At 45.2% G+C, this 21,280-nt stretch overlaps 1 protein-coding gene across 1 annotated transcript in view; it reads left to right on the top strand.

Annotated features, from left to right (window-relative positions):
- The window catches only part of RBKS (ribokinase), an 81,628-nt gene that overhangs the window by 16,251 nt on the left and 44,097 nt on the right, over positions 1–21,280 (top strand). The window contains exons 2-4 of the mRNA XM_007667057.3: positions 5,138–5,270; positions 15,161–15,224; positions 16,889–16,951. Coding sequence (XP_007665247.3) covers positions 5,138–5,270; positions 15,161–15,224; positions 16,889–16,951 — 260 coding nt within the window. The remainder of the gene's footprint in view (positions 1–5,137; positions 5,271–15,160; positions 15,225–16,888; positions 16,952–21,280) is intronic.

Genomic DNA, 21,280 nt, shown 5'->3' on the forward strand with positions numbered 1-21,280 from the left:
CTCACCTCCCACGCAAGCACAAACTTGCACCCCTACCTGCCCCGCTCCCTACTCCTTTCCCTTTCTCACCTTCTGGCGTCCAATCTCAGGGAGTGGGGACTCCGTTTTCGTGACCCATTCCGAAGCAACTACGTGTACTAATGATCTCAACTGAATCTTCTAGCTGTGGTCATTTTGCCCGATAGACGTACACGTCTCCTCCGGAGCCGATCTGAAAGTACTAGCGCACTCCCCGTTACGGAAACAAATGGATTCAAGTGAGGCGCTTTGGTGTGGAAGCTCCAAATTAATTAATCGTTCTTTGAATTATTCAAATAACTGAATATTGATTTTTAGCTGCATAAAATTGTTCTCGAGCTGGGGCCCTGACAGAGTTTCCGTGGCACCCTGTAAGCCGGGCACCCACGCACTTGATGTTTTTGAACTTAGAGCACATATGCTGGGCTTCTAGATGAATGTGTCCGTGAGTGGGAATTGCCATGGGAACTAAATTAAGCTGGTTCCAACATCCAGCTGGCCAGTGGGGGGAGGAAATTAATTCTACTTATTCTCTCCTAAAATGCTGAGGATAATGATGACAGGTGTTACAACTCCTGTTTATTTTACTGGGCCACCTTGTCTGTTATTTGGCCCAAGGCCATCAGTCCCTGCTGTGGGCTCACCCCTTGTTCTGGGACCCAGTGTCTGCATTAAAAAATAAATAAGAAAACAGAAAGCGATGCTATGGGAGGAGACAGGAGAAAGAGAAGGAAAGAGAATCGGGCAGAAGAGTCTCAGGGAGGAGTTACCAATAAAAAAAAAAATGGCCAGGCAGAGGGAAAATGAGGGTAGGAGAGAAGAGGCAGCGGGAGTAGAAGAATAAGAGGGAAAAGGAGTAAGAAGGTGTAGGAGAGAAGAGACAGCGGGAGTAGAAGAATAAGAGGGAAAAGGAGTAAGAAGGTATAGAGTGGGTAATGTTAACTCAAACAATATGTACAAGACTACACAATCCCCAAAGACCATTCCTTGCAAAGCGGCGCAGCATACTAAACGCTAGGATAGAGATGCAAGCTGATCAGACTGGACACAGTGAGTGTCCCAAATGGGGCTCTCGGTCTCAATCCCCATTTTGCAGATGAGGTAACTGAGGCGCAGAGACGTCAAGAGACTTGTCCAAGGTCACTCTGCCAACCAGTGGCGGAGCTGGGATTCTCAGCGGACTGGGTGTTTTATGGTAGGAGGTGGGATAGGCTTGCCCCGGGTAGAACGTTTGGCCCAACCTCGCTCTAATTCTTAAAATTTCCAGGAGCAGAACAATTCGCCTGTCAGTCTCAAGTCAGAGAACAGAGGTCAAGAAGGGTGTCTTTCATGTTGTTCTTCCGAGCGTGTTTATCTTCAGAGACAAAGATCTGGAGTAGGTAGATCCAGTCGTTCAATCGTATTGAGCGCTTACTGTGCACGGAGCCCCTTGCTAAGCGCTTGGGAGAGTACAATATAGTACACAGACACATTCCTTGCTCATAACGAGCTTCCAGTCTCGAGGAGGGGATCTTTGGAGGTAGATCTTTGTTCTAACCTGGTAATGGCATTGCAAGTCTTCTTTTTCTGGACACAAGATGTCATTCTGAAGGTAGCCATCAAAAAAGCGGAGGAGAGGCAGGTTGGAGCCAAAGAGAGTGTAAAAGGGTTGCGGGCACTTGCAACTGGAGAAGGAGTCAAAGCGAAGCGTTAATGATGGTGTTTAAGTACTCACTGCGCCAGGCACTGAACTAAGTGTTGGGGCAGATACAAGCAGATCAGGATGGACACAGTCCCTGTCCCATGTGGGGCTCAGACTCAATCCCCATTTTACAGATGAGGTAACTGAGCCACAGAGTAGTGAAGCGACAAGGTCAAACGGCAGACAAGCGGCGGGGCCAGAATTAGAGCCTTCCGACGCCTAGGACCGTGCTCTATCCGCTACACCGTGACGCTCCTCTTGATGACGGCCAGTCTCTGCTCAATAAATGCCTCTGATTAACAGCAGGTCAGTCAAATTTGAGTGCTTACTGTGTGCGGGGCACTGTACTGTGCACTCGACAGAGTACAGTATAACAGTAGACACATTCCCTGCCCACGGTGAACTTAGAGCCTAGAGGGGGAGACAGACATTAATATAAATAAATGACAGGTATGTACAAAAGTGCTGGTGACATCTGATTTGAATCCTAAGAAGTGTTTTAAACACTCCCCTTCCAAACTAGTCACTGTCACTTAACATGAACGAATGGTTAGACCACTAAGGAAATATGAAATAATCTGTAATGAGCGTCACACTCTTACTAATTAAGATTCTTAAGCCTGGTTTTAGCAGCATTGGTGGTTATTGTCTTTTTTAGGTGGTTTTGAAGGCTGTTCAAAGCACCATCAATAAGCCAAGAATTCATATGGTTCTTTAATCATACAGATTGCTCATTCACTGTTCATAACAGAGCCCTGAAGTATTTGCTAGGTGCAGATCAAAATCTCGTAATCATTTGGCATTGCTAACTAAAATGACAAGATAACATTACACTAGATTTTTTTTGAATGAAGATGTGTTTTGGAAAAACACTCCTTCCGGGTGTATATTTATATCAGCACAGCTACCTTTAGAGCCCAAGGTAAAATTAGCATCGAAGAATGGAGTAGAAAACTTAATTATCAGTACTCTTCCTTTCACACTAAACAGTAGTATTTGATAGGACCCAAGTTTGAAATTGCAACACATTTTGGCGTAGATTTTTTTTTAACCTTTTAACATCACGTAGGCACCCTTCATAAGTTGAGCTTGATCTTTATTCAGCCACTCGCTTGTCGTCATCATCGAAGAAATGAGCCTTTCCATTGCCAGCAGTGTGCTTTATATGGTAAAAGTGTGCTGCTTTTTAGGCTTAAAACAAATAATTGGCCCAGGACAGACATCCTTTAAACATCAAAGCAGCATGGCCTAGTGGAAAGAGCCCAGACCTAGAAGTCAGAGGGCCTGAGTTCTAATCTCAGCTCTGCCAGTTGCGTGCTGTGTGACGTTGGGCAAGTCACTTAACTTCCCTACGCCTCAGTTTCCTCAACTATAAAATGGGGATTCCATGCCTGTTTCCCTTCCTACTTAGTGAACGCCGAGTGAGAACGGAGTAATGCACAGTAAGAACCTAACAAGTAATGATAATATTAACAGTAATAATCAAAGCATGCTGGACTGCAGCAAACAGCAAACCCTCCAGGGTCTTCCCATTGCTCCTTACAACAAAACTAAACTACTCATTCCTAGTCTGCCCCGACTTCATTCCCGTCCATTTACCCTTTCCGGTTTCCTGTGACTCTTGAACTGCTGGTCCATTCTGTCTGGGAAAACGTCTCTTTAAAATGAATAATTGGAGTGTTTATCAAGCACTTACTCTGTGCCAAGCACCGAACTCATGTTGATTATGGTATCTGGTAACTGTATACTACGCGACAAGCATTGTTCTAAGCGCTAGGGCAGATACAAGATCATCTGGTTAAACATAGTCCCTGTCCCACGACGGACTCAGTCTAAGGAGAAAGGAGAACAGGTACTGAATCCCCATTTTACAGATGAGGGAATCTCGGCCCAGAGACGCAAGGTCACCGCAGCAGGCGTGTGGCGGAGCCAGGATTAGAACCCAGGTCCTATGGCATCCAGGCCTGTGCCCTTTCAGTCAGGCCACGCTGCCTCTCGACTACGACCAGCAAATATTTTCTTCCTGTCCTTCGGAGGGTTCGTGAAATCCCACATCTGTCACAGAAGCTCTTCTGATCGATAAATGTCTGGTGACTTTACCAGCTGTGTTGCTCCACCAGCTCTTATCGCCTCTCCACCTCCCTGCCCTCTCATATTTGGATCTAGGAGAATGTTAGGCAAGGCAACCTCCTCAGCTACCAGCAATGCAGCTCCCACGCAATTTCACCAAGTCGCATATGGGAATCGCCCCATGTAAAGCAAATCACCAGGAAAAGAGGACTGTTGTCCATCTCTTCCTGTGCCCTAGGCTCATGAAAGAAAATTAAAGGGTACAGAATGATGGAGTGGAAGGAATCATGGAGTTGTTATGCACTAAATCCCATAGCATCGGGAAAAGAGGACATCCGCTGAAACCTGAAGGTTCAAAATGAGCTGAAAGGAAACACTTCACCTAATATATCAAATTCGTTAGCATTGGAACTTCTGTAGACAGCCAGTATCGATAGGTTCAGGAGGAGCTGGGATTCATTCATTAGTCAGAGGGAAGGTAGAGATCTTTGATGAGACATCTGTAAAGATCAGGTTGAATGTCAAAAAGAAAAAACAGAATCGCACTCAATTCTAGTTTTCCATTTCAGAGATAGTAGACTGGGTTGGATGGGCTATTGAGCTGACCCAGTAATGGCCTTCTTTAGGAAATACATTAAAACCATTTTGAACGGAAACAGGGAAGCAGCGTGGCCTAGTGGAAAGAGCACATATCTGGGAGTCCGAGGACTTGGGTTCTAATTCCTGCTCCGCCGCTTGTTGGCTGCGTGACCGTGGGCAAGTCACTTCATTTCTCTGTGCTTCAGTTACCGCATCTGTAAAATGGAGTTAAGACTGGGAGCCCCAGCTGGGACGTGGACTGTGGGATCTACCCCAGTGCTTAGTACAGTGCCTAGCACACAGTAAGTGCTTAACACATACCATTAAAAACAGGACAAATTGTCACTGCTTCCACTTGCAACCCTATGTGGGGATCACATCATAATAATAATGGTGGTATCTGTTAAGCGCTTACTATGTGCAGAGCACTGTTCTAAGCACTGGGGGAGTTATAGGGTGATGAGGTTGTCCCACGTGAGGCTCAGAGTCTTAATCCCCATTTTACAGATGAGGTCACTGAGGCACCGAGAAGTGAAGTGACTTGCCCACGGTCACCCAGCTGACAAGTGGCAGAGCCGGGATTCAGCTCCTTGGGGCAGGGACCATATCAGCTAATTCTATTTTACTCTGCCAATTGCTTAGCGAAGTGCTCTGCATGCAGCAAACTCAATAAATAATATTGACTGATTAACCTAACTCTTGTATTCTCTTCTAAAGAACAAAATACCGTTTCAGTTACCAACGTGCAAGTCTTTTTTATTTCTTTTTATCCTTTTCATATTGCAACAGCCTTACCGCTCGCCTGCCAAAACCCGGAGAAACCATCCACGGACATAAGTTTTTTATTGGCTTTGGTGGGAAGGGAGCCAATCAGTGTGTCCAAGCTGCTCGGCTTGGGGCCGAGACTTCCATGGTCTGCAAGGTAGGTGTAGAAGGTCCACGCGGGGGGACGGCTCTCGGGAGGTCAGATGCTCCGGCTCTTCTAAAATGCAGAGTAAATCGTTGAGAGAGATGAAACTAGTTTGAGAAAAGAGAGAGCGAGGGAGATACTGTCTCCCCTTTTGCCTCAGGATCCAGACCCGATGTGGGTCAGGGGTTCGGGGTGAGGCAACGGGGAAGCAGCGTGGCCTAGCGGGTAGAGCACGGGCCTGGGAGTCAGAAGGACCTGGGTTCTAGTCCTGGGTCCGCCACTTGGCTACCGCGTGACCTTGGGCAAGTCACTCCACTTCGCTGGGCTTCAGTTGCCATATCTGTACAGTGAGGATTAAGACTTTGAGCCCCGTTGGGGACAAGGACTTCGTCCAACCCGATTTGCTTGTATCCACCCCGGTGCTCAATACAGTGCCGGGCACAGAGTAGGCATATAAATACCACAGTTATTAGTAAGTGTACTGGGCCATGCTGGGGAGACAACACGTGGCTCTGGCCTCCTGGAGGTGTTGCCTTCAGCCACCTTGCCTGGTGGTGTTCCCTCAATCAATGGATAGTATTCATTGAGCACTTACTCTGTGCAGAGCACTGTACTAGGTGCTTGGGAGGTTGCAATATAACATTATTAGTATTATCGTTATTGTTATTATCAGTTGTTACACATCCCCTGTCCACCACGAGCTTAGAGTCCTGGGAATCTCCAAGTGGTGAAGGGGTCTGTCTGTCTTCCCCCCCCGGCCCTCAGCCCCCCACTCGGAACCCAGTTTCCACCTCCACCTACCAACAGAAGGCGAGAGGCCTGTTGCCCCAACCCCTCACTGTTGCCCCAACCCCAAAAGGGCCTCTGCTGAACAATCTTCAGAGCAGGAACTGTGATTCTGGGACTTTGCCTTAAACCGGAGCCAAGTTCCGGCCCCCTCCGATTTAGTCCCAGCCCCGCTGAGGGCCCTCTGAATCCCACCATCCTTCTGTTCGATTCTTCCAGCTGGGAGAGGTGACGGTATTCAGCACCCTGGCTCCTCTCCCAACTGGGAAAGAGCCCACCCTAATAGCATTTCTAGCCCACGAAATGCTCGAATTTCATCGGAATACATTTCAATGCAGCCACATGCTTTGGTATGTTTAGCCAAGTTAATTGGAATTTCTGTCATCCCTAATTATTTCTCTCATCTTAAAGCTGAGCGTTTGATCTTTTGCTTTTGTACAGCCTGCAGATTCTTGTGAAAAGAAAATGTCCACACTTTGGACATTTCTCTGTGTCTCTCATTTAAAAATGATCTAGAGTCTACCCGATACCCTAACTGGAAAGCGTATCAATTTTTGTATCCTTAGTGAAATTCCAAGAACTGGTGTTATGACTGGTGAGATGATAAAAGTATTTCTACACATTCTTTAATAAAAGATTGTATTATTTATGTGATGCAATAGGGGAAGTCAAAATAAGAAAAGGCTTTCCCGTAAGCTGTGCAGTTTTACCGAAACGCCTCCACAATATCACTTTCATTTCCTGTTATATTTAACTTTTCCCTCCACAAAATTCCTACCTGATCTGCACTCTGTCAAAGTATCTATTTGCCCATTCTCTAGGACCGCGTAGTATGATCAGTTGATCGTAACTCTCAGTCGTTCATTTGGTCAAAAACATGATGGATGAGGCAGGCGCACAAACTAATTTAATCTGATCGTCTAGGATTTTGTCTTATGGTTGACTGTGTTAATCAGTGGCATTTACTGAGTGCTTCTGCATGCAGAACACTGCGCTAAGCACTTAAGCGAGTACAGTGCAACAGAGTCGGCAGACACAGAGAAGCAGCGTGGCTCAGTGGAAAGAGCACGGGCTTTGGAGTCAGAGGTCATGAGTTCGAATCCCGGCTCGGCCACTTGTCAGCTGTGTGACTGTGGGCAAGTCACTTAACTTCTCTGGGCCTCAGTTACCTCATCTGTAAAATGGGGATTAAGACTGTGAGCCCCACTTGGGACATCCTGATTCCCCTATGTCTACCCCAGCGCTTAGAACAGTGCTCGGCACATAGTAAGCGCTTAACAAATACCAACATTATTATTATTATTATTATTAGACACGGTCCCTGCCCATAACGAGTTAACCGAATTATACAAAGACTGTATTAGTTTTGAAAGCCTTTTATTCTAGTCCCTGAATGGCGATGTAGGTTATGGTTCACAGGCCAAACCATACCCACCCACTCTCACCGTCACCCGTATTCTAGCCCCCAAATTAAGCAGGTTCCCCCCCATTTGACAAGGGAAAGTGATGGGTCGGTCCGGCCGTAACGCTGTTTCCACTGCAGAATCAGGCAACGTCCTTCTAACAGCGCACCTGTGTCTGGACGTGACGCCACGTGGTGTCGGAAGAAATTTAATCTTGGCCCTTTTTCAGCTAATTAATTAGACTTCAGCATTTCTGTGAGGACCGTAGCAGATCATCAATCAATCGGTGCTGTTTACTGAGCATTTACTGTGTACGGTGCCCTTAGCTTAATCGTGCTCATGTCTCCTCGTCCCAGTCACCGGCACGCGACTGTCCCTGTATGGGCTCTTACCTGACTGTTCCGAGGACTGAAGCTGGTATTAGAACCTATTGAGTTGGAAGAATTTCCCAAAGAACCAGTAGCATTATATTGACTCCGGGTTCCAGGTGACTCGTTGAATCTTCAACCTCTTGGCTTAGGGCAAGGAGGAGCAGTTGTGAGAAGGAAATCCCCCAGCGGATTTTAAATGTTTCCTTCCGCAAAAGAGAAAAGAAAGAAGGTAAGGGGAAGGCAGAAACCCTTCCTCTTCCCTAAACAGAAAGTGGTGTCCTATAAAAAGTAGATAGGAGGAACTGATTGGTGTCATTTTGATATCAGAATATTGGCTGCACCACTGAACAGTGGATTGAGGTTTAAATTAAGCACTTGGGAGAGTACGACACAAAAACATAAGACGCATTCCCCGATCACAACGAGCTTACGATCTGGTGGGGGAGAATATCAACTCAAATGCACTAATAATAATAATAACGTTGGTATTTGTTAAGCGCTTACTATGTGCAGAGCACTGTTCTAAGCGCTGGGAGAGATACAGGGTCATCAGCTTGTCCCACATGGGGCTCACAGTCTTAATCCCCATTTGACAGATGAGGTAACTGAGGCACAAAAGTGAAGTGACTTGTCCACAGTCACACAGCTGACAAGTGGCAGAGCCGGGATTCAAACCCATGACCTCTGACTCCCAAGCCCGGGCTCTTTCCACTGAGCCACGCTGCTTCTCTATGAAAGTGTGGCGTCAGGCTGAGGTCTTGGTTGACCGCGGGCAAAGTAAGCTGGCTGGTCCAGTAGGCAGACGCATCAGGTCAGGCAGTACCAACATCATCAGTGGTATTTATTGAGTACTTAATGTGCGCGGAGCACTGTACTAAGCGGTTGGGAGAGTACAATCCAACAGAGCCGGTGGACATATTCTCTGCCCACGTGCAGCTTACAGTCTAGAGGTACAAGCCAAAAGGTTAGCTGTGTCAGTCACTTAGTGGTGAGCTCAGAGACGGAGAACTCTTAATTTATGATAATTATGGTATTTACTAAGCACTTAATATGTGCTGTGTATTGGGGGAGATAAAGACGGTCAGATCGGACACGTTTCTTCTCGTACATCCTAATGATGTTTTTCTTTGTTTTGTTTTTTATAAAAATCATTCAAATAAGAGTTCATAAGACTAAAATTACGCGAAGATAGCTTTACATGTAAACACTGATTTTTCCTCCTTTTTGAGTATTTCAGAGTGGAGCAGATACTGAGTTTAAATAGTAAATAATATCCTGTACTGTTCGCATTGTAATGTAGCGTAGCAGGTTGGGCTAGTGGACGGAATACCAGCCTGGAAGTCAGAGGCCTTGAGTTCTGATTCGGACTCTGCCATTTGCCTGCTGTGTGACCTTGGGCAAATCACTTGACTTCTCTGTGCTCCTACTGCCTCATCTCTGAAATGGAGATTCAGTGTCTGTTCTCCCTCCTACTTAGACTGTGTGCTTTATATGGGACAGAGACTGTCTCATATCTGTATGTTCTCTTTCAAATGTTATTATTATGACTTTTATTGTTTTCATATCTTATTACTACTCCCTACCCTTTCTCAAATCTGTCCTTAAAAAGTTCTAAATTCCTATTTTCCTGTAAAATATTCATCTCCAGAGCAATATTACGTATATGGAGCTTTCCTTTATTTTGTTTTACAGCAATCATAATAGTTCAGCTAAACAAAATTACAATGAATTGTAGTAATATACAGTTTTATCTAATAACCAATGTACTCGGGCCATTCTCCAGTCCTTTTTCATAACCCCGAGCCCTGCATTCTTATTTTCCCGTCAAACATTAACTTCAGAAGCAATATCTCTATACTAAAGATTGTCTATAAGGAGGGGAGATTAACCTTTGGTCCTGGTGTTTGGTCAAGAGGAGAATTAGACTTTTGTCAAAGAGGAAGCAGTTTGTCTTGGCAGACAGCCGAGACAGATCCTCAGCATTAATTTTCTGATGTATCCCAAAGAAGTAGATGATAGGTCTTTGGGGATTTCTTCAGAAAATATTAAGTTTGAAATCTACTTTGTTCCCTTCCTACAAGTTTTTATCAGTGTATAGGTGTTAAATATTCTGTAGGTTGTACTTCTGAGGAACTATAGTGTTCTGCACATAATAAGCACTCAATAATACTTGACTATAACCTGCATTAAACTTCACTCTAACTATAATGCGATGTGGACAGTACAAGATGTTATTTACTATTTAAACACCAGTACTCTCTCCAGTTTGAAAGCTATTTATTTTTGATAACCAAAGTTGTTGAGCTTGCTTTGCAGCAGTGGGAAAAAAAAAAAACACTAAAATTCTAGGAGGAAAAGAGGCAGAATTTTTTTATACAGAACAGATGGAGCGGAACATATATTACTCTGATTTCTTTTCCAACTCGATTAATTTACAAATGAAACTTCTCTGTACCAAGACCGAATTCCAGCTGTGATGATGTAAACTCTCTTTGATGGCACATGGAAAAAGCTCCGACGCCGAGCTGGGGGGGAAGTGTATGTCAAGAAATAGTGAATAGCGAGTGTGAATTACATCAATATTTATATAGGTGCTGGTCCAAGGCACGTAAAGAAATGATGATGTGGTTTGTTCCCCGTTGCCGTGGCCCCGGGTGAGAGTGAGAGTTCTAGATAGGTCATATTTGAAGATAAGAATCCCAGGAATATAGAAAATGAAACTACTCTTTCCAGAGTGAATAAGAGCATCTCACGTACGACTTTAGTCATAGTATCTCACCCCCCTCCCACAATTACTTGGCGCTTAAGCAATCTAGTGGATGAACACGGAGGTGGAAAGAAGAAATGATTCCAGAATCCAATGAAACACAGTTTGAAGCTATGAAACATCAATATCCGTGCCCAGAAAATATCATCGACACACCAGACCACGCTGGCCTGGAACAGTTGGAAGAGGGATGGTTCACTCGGAGGGGGCAAAAATAGGTCCCGCTTCCTGAGAAGCAAAGAGTAAGTCACAAGAGAGACCGGGTCGTCTAACACACGGGACGCCCTCGGCCATCTGTTTTTGTCAATCCATCGCCTCGAGCTGCCCGAGGACAGAGTTGTTGGTCATGGGGCTTGGCCATTCCCTAGCAGGTGGAAAATCTGTACCATTTCTGGAACCCAGACACCAGTGCTCCATACCAGACAGGCGATGACTGCAGGAGGCTTCGGTGGCACGTACCATCAATCAAAATAATAGTAAAAGTAACTGTGGTGTTTAAGCGCTTACTATTTGCCAGGCACCGTTTTAAGCGTTGCAGTAGATAATCAGGTTGGACCTAGTCCCTGTCCCACATAATTCTCACTGTCTTAACCTGTATTTTACGGGTGAGGGAACTGAGGCACAGAGAAGTGAAGTGCCTTGCCCAAGGTCACACAGCAGACAAATGGCAGAGCGGGGATTAGAACCCAGGTCCTTCGGACTCCCAGGCCCGTGCTGTTTTCATGAGGCCAACCCTTCTCCCGCCGTGCATCAGCGTGCCCCAAGCCGTGATCCGGAACAAGGAATTGTAGACATTCCCCCTGTGCAGCAGACACCATACGACAGTGGATTAACATTGGAATTGCAGCCCCGTTCTTATGGGTTAGCTCTTCAAAGGTCTCTCCGGAGACCCCGTTGTTCTAACGTCGAAGGCGGGGGTTGAACCGGCGACGCCGCCGTACACTTGCGGCGTGGGTGAAATCCCTGAAGAGGAGTTTCTGTTGGAAAGGCCCCAAAAGACCGTGGGGAACGGAAGGGATGTCAGCAAGATCCGTCTACCCTGGTGTCCTCTCCTGTGGCCGGCCTAGCCCTGCATTGACACAGTGGATGACAAGAGGCCACTGTGGCAGACCCTCCCACCTGCCATCTAAACCGAGACCCGCCTGGGAATGTCTGGCGCCAAAGTGACCCCTTGCCAAAAATGAAATCACCTCCTTCCTTATTTGCCGCAGGTCGTTTTCCAATCGCCACCAGAACTGCTTACCGATGGTGAACCGGGGGCCCATTTTCCCCACTGAAATGCAAAGCGACTTGTGCTTAACAAGCTCATTCTGGGACTAGGGAGCGACACTTAGGAAACTGAGCCTCCAGAGTAGGCGGGCAGGTTCGCGTGAGTATTGGGGAGATGGGGTGGGGCCTTGCACCGCAGCAATCATCAGGGATGAGTTTTACTTCGTTCTGTCGGCTCTTTTCTCTTTTGGCGGAGGCTCGACTTCCTCACCAAAGGCCGGTACTGAGCTAGGCGTGGGAGAGGACTGGGGCACAGGCAGCCCGGGTTGCAGGTGGTGCAGCAGAAACGTAATGGGTCGAACCTCGATTTGCCTTCCATCTCTCTTTGGACTGGGCTGGCATCGAAGCAGCGTGGCTCAGTGGAAGGAGCCCGGTCATGGGGTCTAATCCTGGCTCTGCCAGCTGTGTGACTTTGGACAAGTCACTTCACTTTTCTGGGCCTCAGTGACCTCATCTGTAAAATGGAGATGAAGACTGGGAGCCCCATGAGGGACAACCTGATCGCCTTGTATCCCCCCAGCGCTTAGAACGCTTAACAAATACCAACATTGCTATCGAACCAGATTGGGCACTCCGCAGCCGGAGTCCTGTGAAATTACGTCGGTCTGGGTCAAGTTAGGGTTTTGGCACCGCCTGTCCTCCGCTGGGAACGGACGGCGTTATTTGCGTCATTGTTTATATAGGTGCAGATCAACTTTTTCAGTCTGTGCGTGGCAGTGCGGACCGTAGAGAACGCCAGGAACTGCAGCTCCCCCAGGCTGGAGGAGACCCAAAATAAGAGGATTGTGGAGGGCCCCCCCCAAGCCTAACCAAATAAACAATCCCAAGGGCAGATTCGTTGGAATCACAGGCTGATGTGAATCTCTGGGCAGGCCTTTGTCCCACTGGGATATCTTTGTTCTCTCTCTTTTCCCTGGGCTGGGCAGTGGTAAAAATAATAATCATGGTATTTATTAAGTGCTTATCATGTGCCAGGCACTGGGGTGGATTCAAGCAAAGCAGGTTGGACACAGTCCCTGTCCCACATGGGGTTCTCAAAGTCTTAATCCCTATTTTACAGATGAGGTGACTGAGACCCAGGGAAGTTAAGTGCTTTGCCCAAGATCGCACAGCAGACAGGTAGCAGAGCCCAGGATTAGAAGCCGGATCCTTCTGACTCCCAGGTCTGTGCTCTACATACCAGACCACGCCCTCTTTTCCAGATCAGCAGCTTCCCCCCACTGACCCTAGGCCTCTCTGCTCTCCGGCAGGTGGCCGTTGCGACGATCAGTCATTGGTATGTATTCATTCAATAGTATTTGAGTGCTCACTATGTGCAAAGCACTCTACAAAGCTCTTGGAATGTATTGAGCATTTACTGTGTGCAGAGCACTATTCTAAGAACTTGGGAAAGTACAGTCTAATAGCTAGTAGACACATTCCCTGTCCGCAACGATGTCCTCCCCGCCTTGAAGGGGAAGGGAAACAAGGGAAACAAACATACACTGTCAGTAATATTGGAAAGAAATGGGCTGAGAACCTTCGACAAGAAGAGCACGGGTCCGATTACAATAAGGTTTGCAGTTAAGCACCTTTATCTCCCAGTCAGAACGGGTTTAGGGCCAATGGAAAAAAACTGGCATCTCTTCATATCCGCGGACTTCAGTCTCCGCTCCCTAACCGGCTCCCAGACCAACCGAGAAGCAGCGTGCCCTAATGGAAAGGCCCTGTGTGGCAGAGGGCCTGGGTTCTAATCCTGCCTCTGCCTTGCTTGCAGTGAGACCTTGGGCAAAGCACTTAATCACTCTCTGCCTCTGTTCTACCTCCTATTTAGACCGTGAGCCCCATGTAGGACAGGGAGTATGACCGACCTAATGAACGTACGCCCACCCCAGTGCTTAGAACAGCGTTTGATGTGTAGTAAGTGTTTAACAGATACCATTAAAAAAAAATGGAAATGGGAAGTTGCCTGCCCCATGTTCCTTCCCAGGCGTGGAAGAAGGGAAATGGGCTTTTGCCCAGACCTGTCACCTTTGTTGAAATCATCCTGTGCGGTGGGAGATGAGAATCAGAACCCACAGGGAACATACGCAGTGAAAATAGACAAGGCAAGAGGCTGAGTAAATTAAGTTTCTTTTCAAAGTGGGGTGTAGACCCACCTCGCCACTGAGAGCCAAAATCCAAAGGAGGTCGCTTCCAAGTGGGCCTCGAAGAACGCTCTTTCTTTTTTGTCTGGCCCACCTTCTTGCGGTCAAAGAAATTCCACTGCTAAACAATCTACTTATTCTTAGTTTTCAGTCAGCTCTGTTCATTTTGTTGAAATAGATTTTCCATCCTTCATGCTTTAGAATTTTAAAAAATCCAACAGCTGGATTCTGCTTCTCCCATGCTTCAACCCTGCCGCCACCACCCGTGAATCCCATTCATTTCTAACCATCAAACCTTTTTGCAAGTGAAAGTAGAAGAAACCTGAAAGCAAACTGCCTTTCTTCCCCCGCTCCCAAGTGGAGTTTGCTGTGCCAGTAATTAGAAAATTGCCTTTTAACTGAGCAGATTTGCTCTGGAAATCATTTGAGAGAATAAATCTGGAACCCCACAATGTCATTTTGCAGTCATTTTTCACAAAGCCCTAGGAGTCACGTTTTAATGACTCGTAACACCTGATTTTTCTAATGGGAAAGACGTAGCAACCAAAAACGTTTTGAAAACTAAATTCAGAAGAATTTGCTGCCAGCTGGAGTCAGAGGAACTGGGTGTGGCCACCTGATGAATTGGATTTAGACTGGTGCCCACGATGAACCTCGTCAGCTAGGGTCTGTGGAACGCGTAAGGGTACATGTCGGGTACGTGTTGGGTTGAGAAGGCCAATATGGGACCCAGAAGTCCAACAGCCTGGTGCTGTCGCAAAGAGTGTCCTTTGCGACGCTGCCTGGTTTGTCTTTTGCCATCCGTGGTTCCGTTTTCATAGAGCGTAGAAAAAAGATTTGCAAAATAATTGGAAACATCTAGCTAATGCCGCCCCTGTCAAAATGGTCTGTGCAAACTGCCATGTAAACAGGTCATAATAGACAGAAAGTTACCTAAATCTGACAGTCACAGAGTGAGTTTTAATTTGAGGTGGGAGGTAACTGGTATATTAATTCAAACACCCTCTAGTCCAAACGTACTATAAAATCAAGTCTGGCTTCTTATATTAAGAGGATTAATTAAAGTTTATGAAGTTCTGAGAAGATTTCATGTACTTTGCATCTGCTTATTAAAATAAACCCGCAGTACAGTATTTTACTGAGCTTAAAAGATCTAGTGATCATGCTTTCTTTTGTACAGGTTGGGAAGGATTCTTTTGGCAATGATTATTTAGAAAACTTCAAACAGAATGGTATTTCTACAGGTAATATTTTATCCTTTTGAATCCGTTTTAAATCGTCTGATACTGTCCTAGAAAGGCTATGGAAATCAGATTATCCCCTGAAGGTCGGAGAGGATCTTCCCTCTAGAACTGTAGAGTACTTTGTTCGGTCTAGTTCATATGACATTTTATTTCCATACCTCACCCTGGGAATGAAAGAGTGATAGTGAATTCCAAATCTTCAAATGGCAAAATGATTTCAAAAGAGCAGGCAGGTCCTACACTCCCAGAGGCGGAAGGTGGAGCCAGAAAAGCCTCCATCTAAATATTCAATCAGTCAGTGGTATTTATTGAGTGCTTACTATGTGCAGAGCACTGTTCTAAGCATTTGGGAGAGTGCAGTGCAACAGAATTAGCAGTCACGTGCCCTGCCCTTAATAAGCTTTTAGTCTTGGGGAACAGGCAGTGCCCCTGGGAATGAGAAAAAGGGGTGCAAATATGTTTTGCTTTTGTATCCTGTTAATGGTATTGTAACTCAGATCATTCGTTCATTTGTTTGTTTATTTTTAAATAGTATTTGTTAAGCACTTACTATGTGCCAGGCACTGAGGTAGATGCAAGCTAATCAGGTTGGACACAGTCCCTGTTCCCCAAGGGGCTTATAGTCCTAATCCCCATTTTACAGATGAGGTAGCTGGGGCCCAGAGAAGTGAAGAGATTTGCCCAAGGTCGCACAACAGACAAGTGGCAGAGCGAGGATGAGAACCCAGGTCCCCTGACTCCCAGGCCCATCCTCTTTCCAATAGGCCACGCTGCTATCATCAATATCAACTTGAATAATTGAACATCATTATTCATTAAGTGCTAAGCACCGAACTAAGGGCTAGGATGGATTCAAGATAATCAGATGGAGCACAGACCCTGTACCACGAAGGGCTCACAATCTAAAATATTAAATAAAAGAAATTGCATTTATTCCATTGAATAACTGTCTGTAGAAAAATCACAGTGTACGAAGTCTCTTAATAATATGGTTTCAGGTAATTTCAGAGAGAGTCCTGCCAAATGTTAAGGCTTGTATGCCTCCTTATGCTACTTTATGGTTGTAAATTAGCACTTGTCTATATCTCTAGCACTGCAGATGAAGTTTCCATTAACATTTCGTTAAATGCCATGAGTTACGAGCAAGTTTTCAACTTAATTTGATTGAACTGCTTCCTACGTACTGAGCTAAAAGTACTGAGAGACTATCAGGGTTAGACTGTGCTCTGAAGGCGGGCCCCGTACGTTTTCACAGAACCAGGTCTCAGGGTAACAGTAGACGATGAGGGGCAAGGTTTAATTCTCCCCCACTCCCCTCCCAAGTACTCTCAGCCTTCCGTTCTCACAACCTCTCATCCGATTCCCCTACTGACACCAGCTTCGAGCTTCTCGATGTCAGTTGATGGAGGAGCTAGGAAATCTCTAATGGGAAGGTTGGGGCTGAAGGTGGAGCTGCTAGGAAATGCACCAACCTTTTCTCCCAGGGATGAGAGAGGGAAACCCGATCATCCCCTGAGTTTGAGGGATTGGGTGTGTTAAGAACAGGAATTAATAGGAGTTCGCGCCGACCGTGTCAAGAATACATCAGGCTTCGGGCAACTGCTACAATTCCAGGAGAGACAGACCAACTGTTGACTTTATATTCTAAAAATTTTCTCTCTTAGAATTTGCACATCAGACCAAGGATGCCTCTACGGGAACAGCTTCAATACTTGTCAATAATGAAGGTAGGTGTTCCTCCAATATTAAAATCCTTTCTTTAACACCAAATTAAAAGGAAATGTCGCTTTTACCCACTAGTGTCCAATTTGTTATACTAGATTAGCTCACTAGTTTCCGTCCAGTATTTTCATAGCCTACCCCTTTACTAAGCACATAAAATCAAAGACACTGCTCTCGCTGGTATGAAAGGGGCCAGTAGCTGATGCCAGTGGAGACCTAAAACCTCTACTGGCCACCTTTTCAGCCATCTAATTTTCTTTAATGAGGAAAATATTCTGCTAGGAGCTGTCAGTAGGTCATCCGGTTATGCCCTGACGCTTGGGTAGTGTTACTAGAACCTTTCGTTTTATGTTTCAGTCAAGTTGTAGCAAGCGTGCTCACATTTTACCAAGTGTCTTTTCATCCCCTCTTTTCACCCAGTCATTCCAAAGAGCTTCCCCAGGCAGTGTGGCTCAGTGGAAAGAGCCCGGGCTTGGAAGTCAGAGGTCGTGAGTTCTAATCCCGACTCTGCCACTTATCAGCTGTGTGACTTTAGGCAAATCACTTAACTTCTCTGTGCCTCAGTTACCTCATCTATGAAATGGGGATTAAGACTGAGCCCCACGTGGGACAATCTGATTAGCTTCTATCTACCCCAGCACTTAGAATAGTGTTTGGCACATAGCACTTAACAAACACTTTTATTATCATTTATAATAATTTCTGTTCTCCCCCACTTTATCCACCTCCTTGGTCAGCACTTTCATGCCTCCTAAATACCTCTGTTTGTTGTTGTTGTTTTTTAGTTTCTTTTTTGTAACTCAGTATCAGTGGTCACTATTTCTTTTCCACGGCCAATGATTAAAAAGTTGCTTTTCACAAAAAGCCTTTTCCAGTGGTGCATACTAATCCAAAAAGTTTGGCGATGTAGAAATTCAAAAGACAATTTAACTGATTTTTAACGCAACGAACCGAATAAACCCAATTCTGGCTGTGAAAAAACAAAGAGTATAGGAAAGAAAGCATCTCTAAGCCGCCAAACCCAGAAATGTAATTATATGCATCTCGGCAGATGATGCCAACTCATGCCTTTACAGCTGGACTTGTTTACACACATAATGTCTTTGCTTATGTCTCAGAACTGTTCTTAAAGAACTGCCCCTCCCCAGTGCTGGCTATTGGCAACAAAGAGCGGGTTTAGAGTTTATCCCATTTAATGGCCCATAGTTGATGAAGAAAAGGAAGGGAGGGAAAGAAAGGATTGGATTTGATGGTTATAAAGGAAAATGAGATATTGTAGCTTGTATTGACCTAGGATTAGCCAAACTGTTAATGTTTGTCATTTCTAATTCAGGACATTTAAAATCATTCAATCCATCAATCAGCGGTATTTATTGAATGGTTACTGGGTGGGCCGAACACCGTACTAAGCCTTTGGGAGAGTATAATATAACAGAGTTGGTAGACCTGTTCCCTGCCCACCGGAGCTTACGATCTAGAGCGGGAGACAGACATTAGAATAAATTATGGATGTGTACATAAGTGCTGTGGAGTTGAAGGTATCCTGTGTTTAAAGGGTACAGAGAGGGAGTAGTTGGGGAAGGCCTCTCGGAGGAGGTTGAGTTTTAATAAGGCTTTGAAGGTGGGGAAAGTGGTGGTGTCATTTATGAAGGGGAAGGGAGTTCCGGGCCGGAGGGAGGACGAGGGCAAGATAGACGAGATGGAGGTACTGTGAGTAGGTTGCCTTTGGAGGAGTGAAATGTGCGAGCTGGCTTGTAGGAAATCAGGGAGCTGAGGTAGGAGAGGCTTAGCTGATTGAGTGCTTCCAAATGGATGAAGAGGCGGAAGGGCAGCCGTTGGAGATTTTTGAGGAGATGTGGACTGAATGGTTTTGTAGAAAAATGATCCAGGCAGCAGAATGAAGTAAGGATTGGAAAGGGGAGAGACGGGAGGTTGGGAGGTCAGCAGGGAGGCTGATGCACTCATCAAGGTGGGATACGATCGGCAGAGTAACGGTTTGGCGAGAAAAGGGCGGATTTTAGCGATGCCTAACCTAAGAAGGTTAATCCGACAGGATTTTGACAGATTGAATTTGAGGGGTCGAATGAGAGAGATGTCGAGGGTAATGCCGAGGTTGGCGGTGGTGTCTACAGTGAGGGAAAAGTTAGAGGGAGAACAGGGTTTGGGTGGGAAGATGAAGAGGTCTGTTTTGGATTTATTAAGTTTGCGTCAGCGGGACGTCCAAGTAGAGGTGTCCTGAAGGCCGGGAGGAAATGCGAGGCTTCAGAGGAGAGAGAGATCAGGGCTGGAGAGGTAGATTTGGGAATCATCTGTGTAGTGATGGTAATTGAAGCCGTGGAAGTTTAAGAGTTCTCCAAGGGATTGGGTGTAGATGGAGAATAGAAGGGGATTCACAATTGAGCCTTGATGGACTCCGACGGTTAAAGGGTGGAGGCAGAGGAGGAGCCAGTGAAAGAGTCTGAGAATGTTTTATTTATTGTTGGGAAATAGTTTAAAAAGGTTCTCCACAACAATCATTTGAAATTTTGCATCCCCTAGCCTGATTTCTGGGACAAAAGCTACCTCTGTGGTTGCCAAATGCTTGTAGTGTTGTGGTTGTATCTTCATGGTCATTTTAATTAGAAACGTAATTTAAACCACCTTTCACAGAGTTATGAGATTTAGCTCCCTTGCTGAAAAGTTCAGTCCAACAAGTTGGAAGGCCAACTGATGGAGAAGAGTTCTCCCCACAGATTAGGATTTCATTTCTTTCCGATTGAATAAATTAATCTTTTATGATTGTGTGCAGGATACACTGTTGTCTTTGCTATAAAAATATGACAAAGCTATAATTTTGGTACACATTCCCAGAAATATGTCCTGTTTTCTCTTCCCTATCCACCCCGTGCCTTTTTTTAAATTATTGTAATATTTTTTAAATTCATCACTTCATTATTTAATTTCTATTGAAGCTTGTTGACAAGAAGATTTGTCCCTTTGGAGAACTAATGACACAAAAGTGATTCCAGGAAAGATGCTGGAACCTTTTGGGACTAGAAAGTTTTTGGAATTTCCTGCTTATTTCACCCAAGAGTTCTTAAAATTGTTCATTCTTCAGTAATACCTGGGTCACAATGATGGATATATGTATTATTTCTCCACGCTAAGTCCTAAAATATCTAACTCAATCAAGCACACCTCATTTCCTTCGATTTGTCTTTCGCTCTTCAAATTGGCCTTCCAGTTCTATCTTGAGCGTTCAGTGTGTCTGTGGTTTTAGAGCTACCCCACATGTACATTTTTATTCATTATCATTCCTGAAGGCTCAAACGAAAATCTGCCGCTAAAAGTAGTAAAATGCTCATCTCCATTAGGTGAATTAGTGGAATTGCAAGTGATGGAAAGGTAATGAGTCAAACGAGCACATTAATTAAGCACCACTGTGGGCAGAGGACTAAATTAGGTATTTGATGGAGTTACAAAGTATAAATCCTAGTTCCTGACCTTAAGGACCTTAAATCTGATGGAGGGATATGATAAAATTTGGACAAGCACACACACATATAATAGAAAAATTAAGAAAGCATATTCCTAGCTAACTGCAGGTATTTAAAGGCATGTTCATTCTTTCTTTATCATTCAAGAAGAGGAAAAAAATAAGGATGGGAGGTGATTGGAATCTGTCTCTGAGATAAGAATTGAACATCTGTAGGTTACACAGCACCGTGTAATTCTAGATAATAATGATATTTGTTAAGCGCTTACTATGTGTCAAGCACTAAGTGCTGTGGTAGTTACAAGGTAATCAGGTTGGACACAGTCCCTGTCCCACATCGGGCTCACAATCCTAATCCCCATTTTACAAATCATTCATTGAATCATATTTTTTGAGCACATACTTTGTGCAAAGCACTGTACTAAGCGCTTGGGAGAGTACAATACAACAATAAACAGATACATTTCTTGTCCACAAGAGTCTAGAGTGGAGGAGGGCTCTGTACAAAGCCCTTGCCATTACCCGGATTAAGACTATATTCAAGACCCCCTTATGCCCCTCCAATCCAAGAGAGAGACGATCAAATTCAAAGGAGTTGGGTATGAAAAAAGCTAAGACCAAAACAAGGCCGTTAACGAGCCCTTCTTACTTTACGACTCCAGCTCTTCTCCAAATCAGACACATGGGACAGTGAGATAACTGAGGCCCAAAGAAGTATAGTGACTTTCCCAAAGTCACCCAGCAGATGAGTGGCGGAGCTGGGATTAGCGCCCATGACCTTCTGACTCCCAGGTCTGCACTCTATCCACTATGCAGTGCTGCTTCTCGTAATAATAATTCTGGTATCTGTTAAGCACTT

This window comes from Ornithorhynchus anatinus, chromosome 9, assembly GCF_004115215.2.
Source record: "Ornithorhynchus anatinus isolate Pmale09 chromosome 9, mOrnAna1.pri.v4, whole genome shotgun sequence".
Lineage (NCBI taxonomy): Eukaryota > Metazoa > Chordata > Mammalia > Monotremata > Ornithorhynchidae > Ornithorhynchus > Ornithorhynchus anatinus.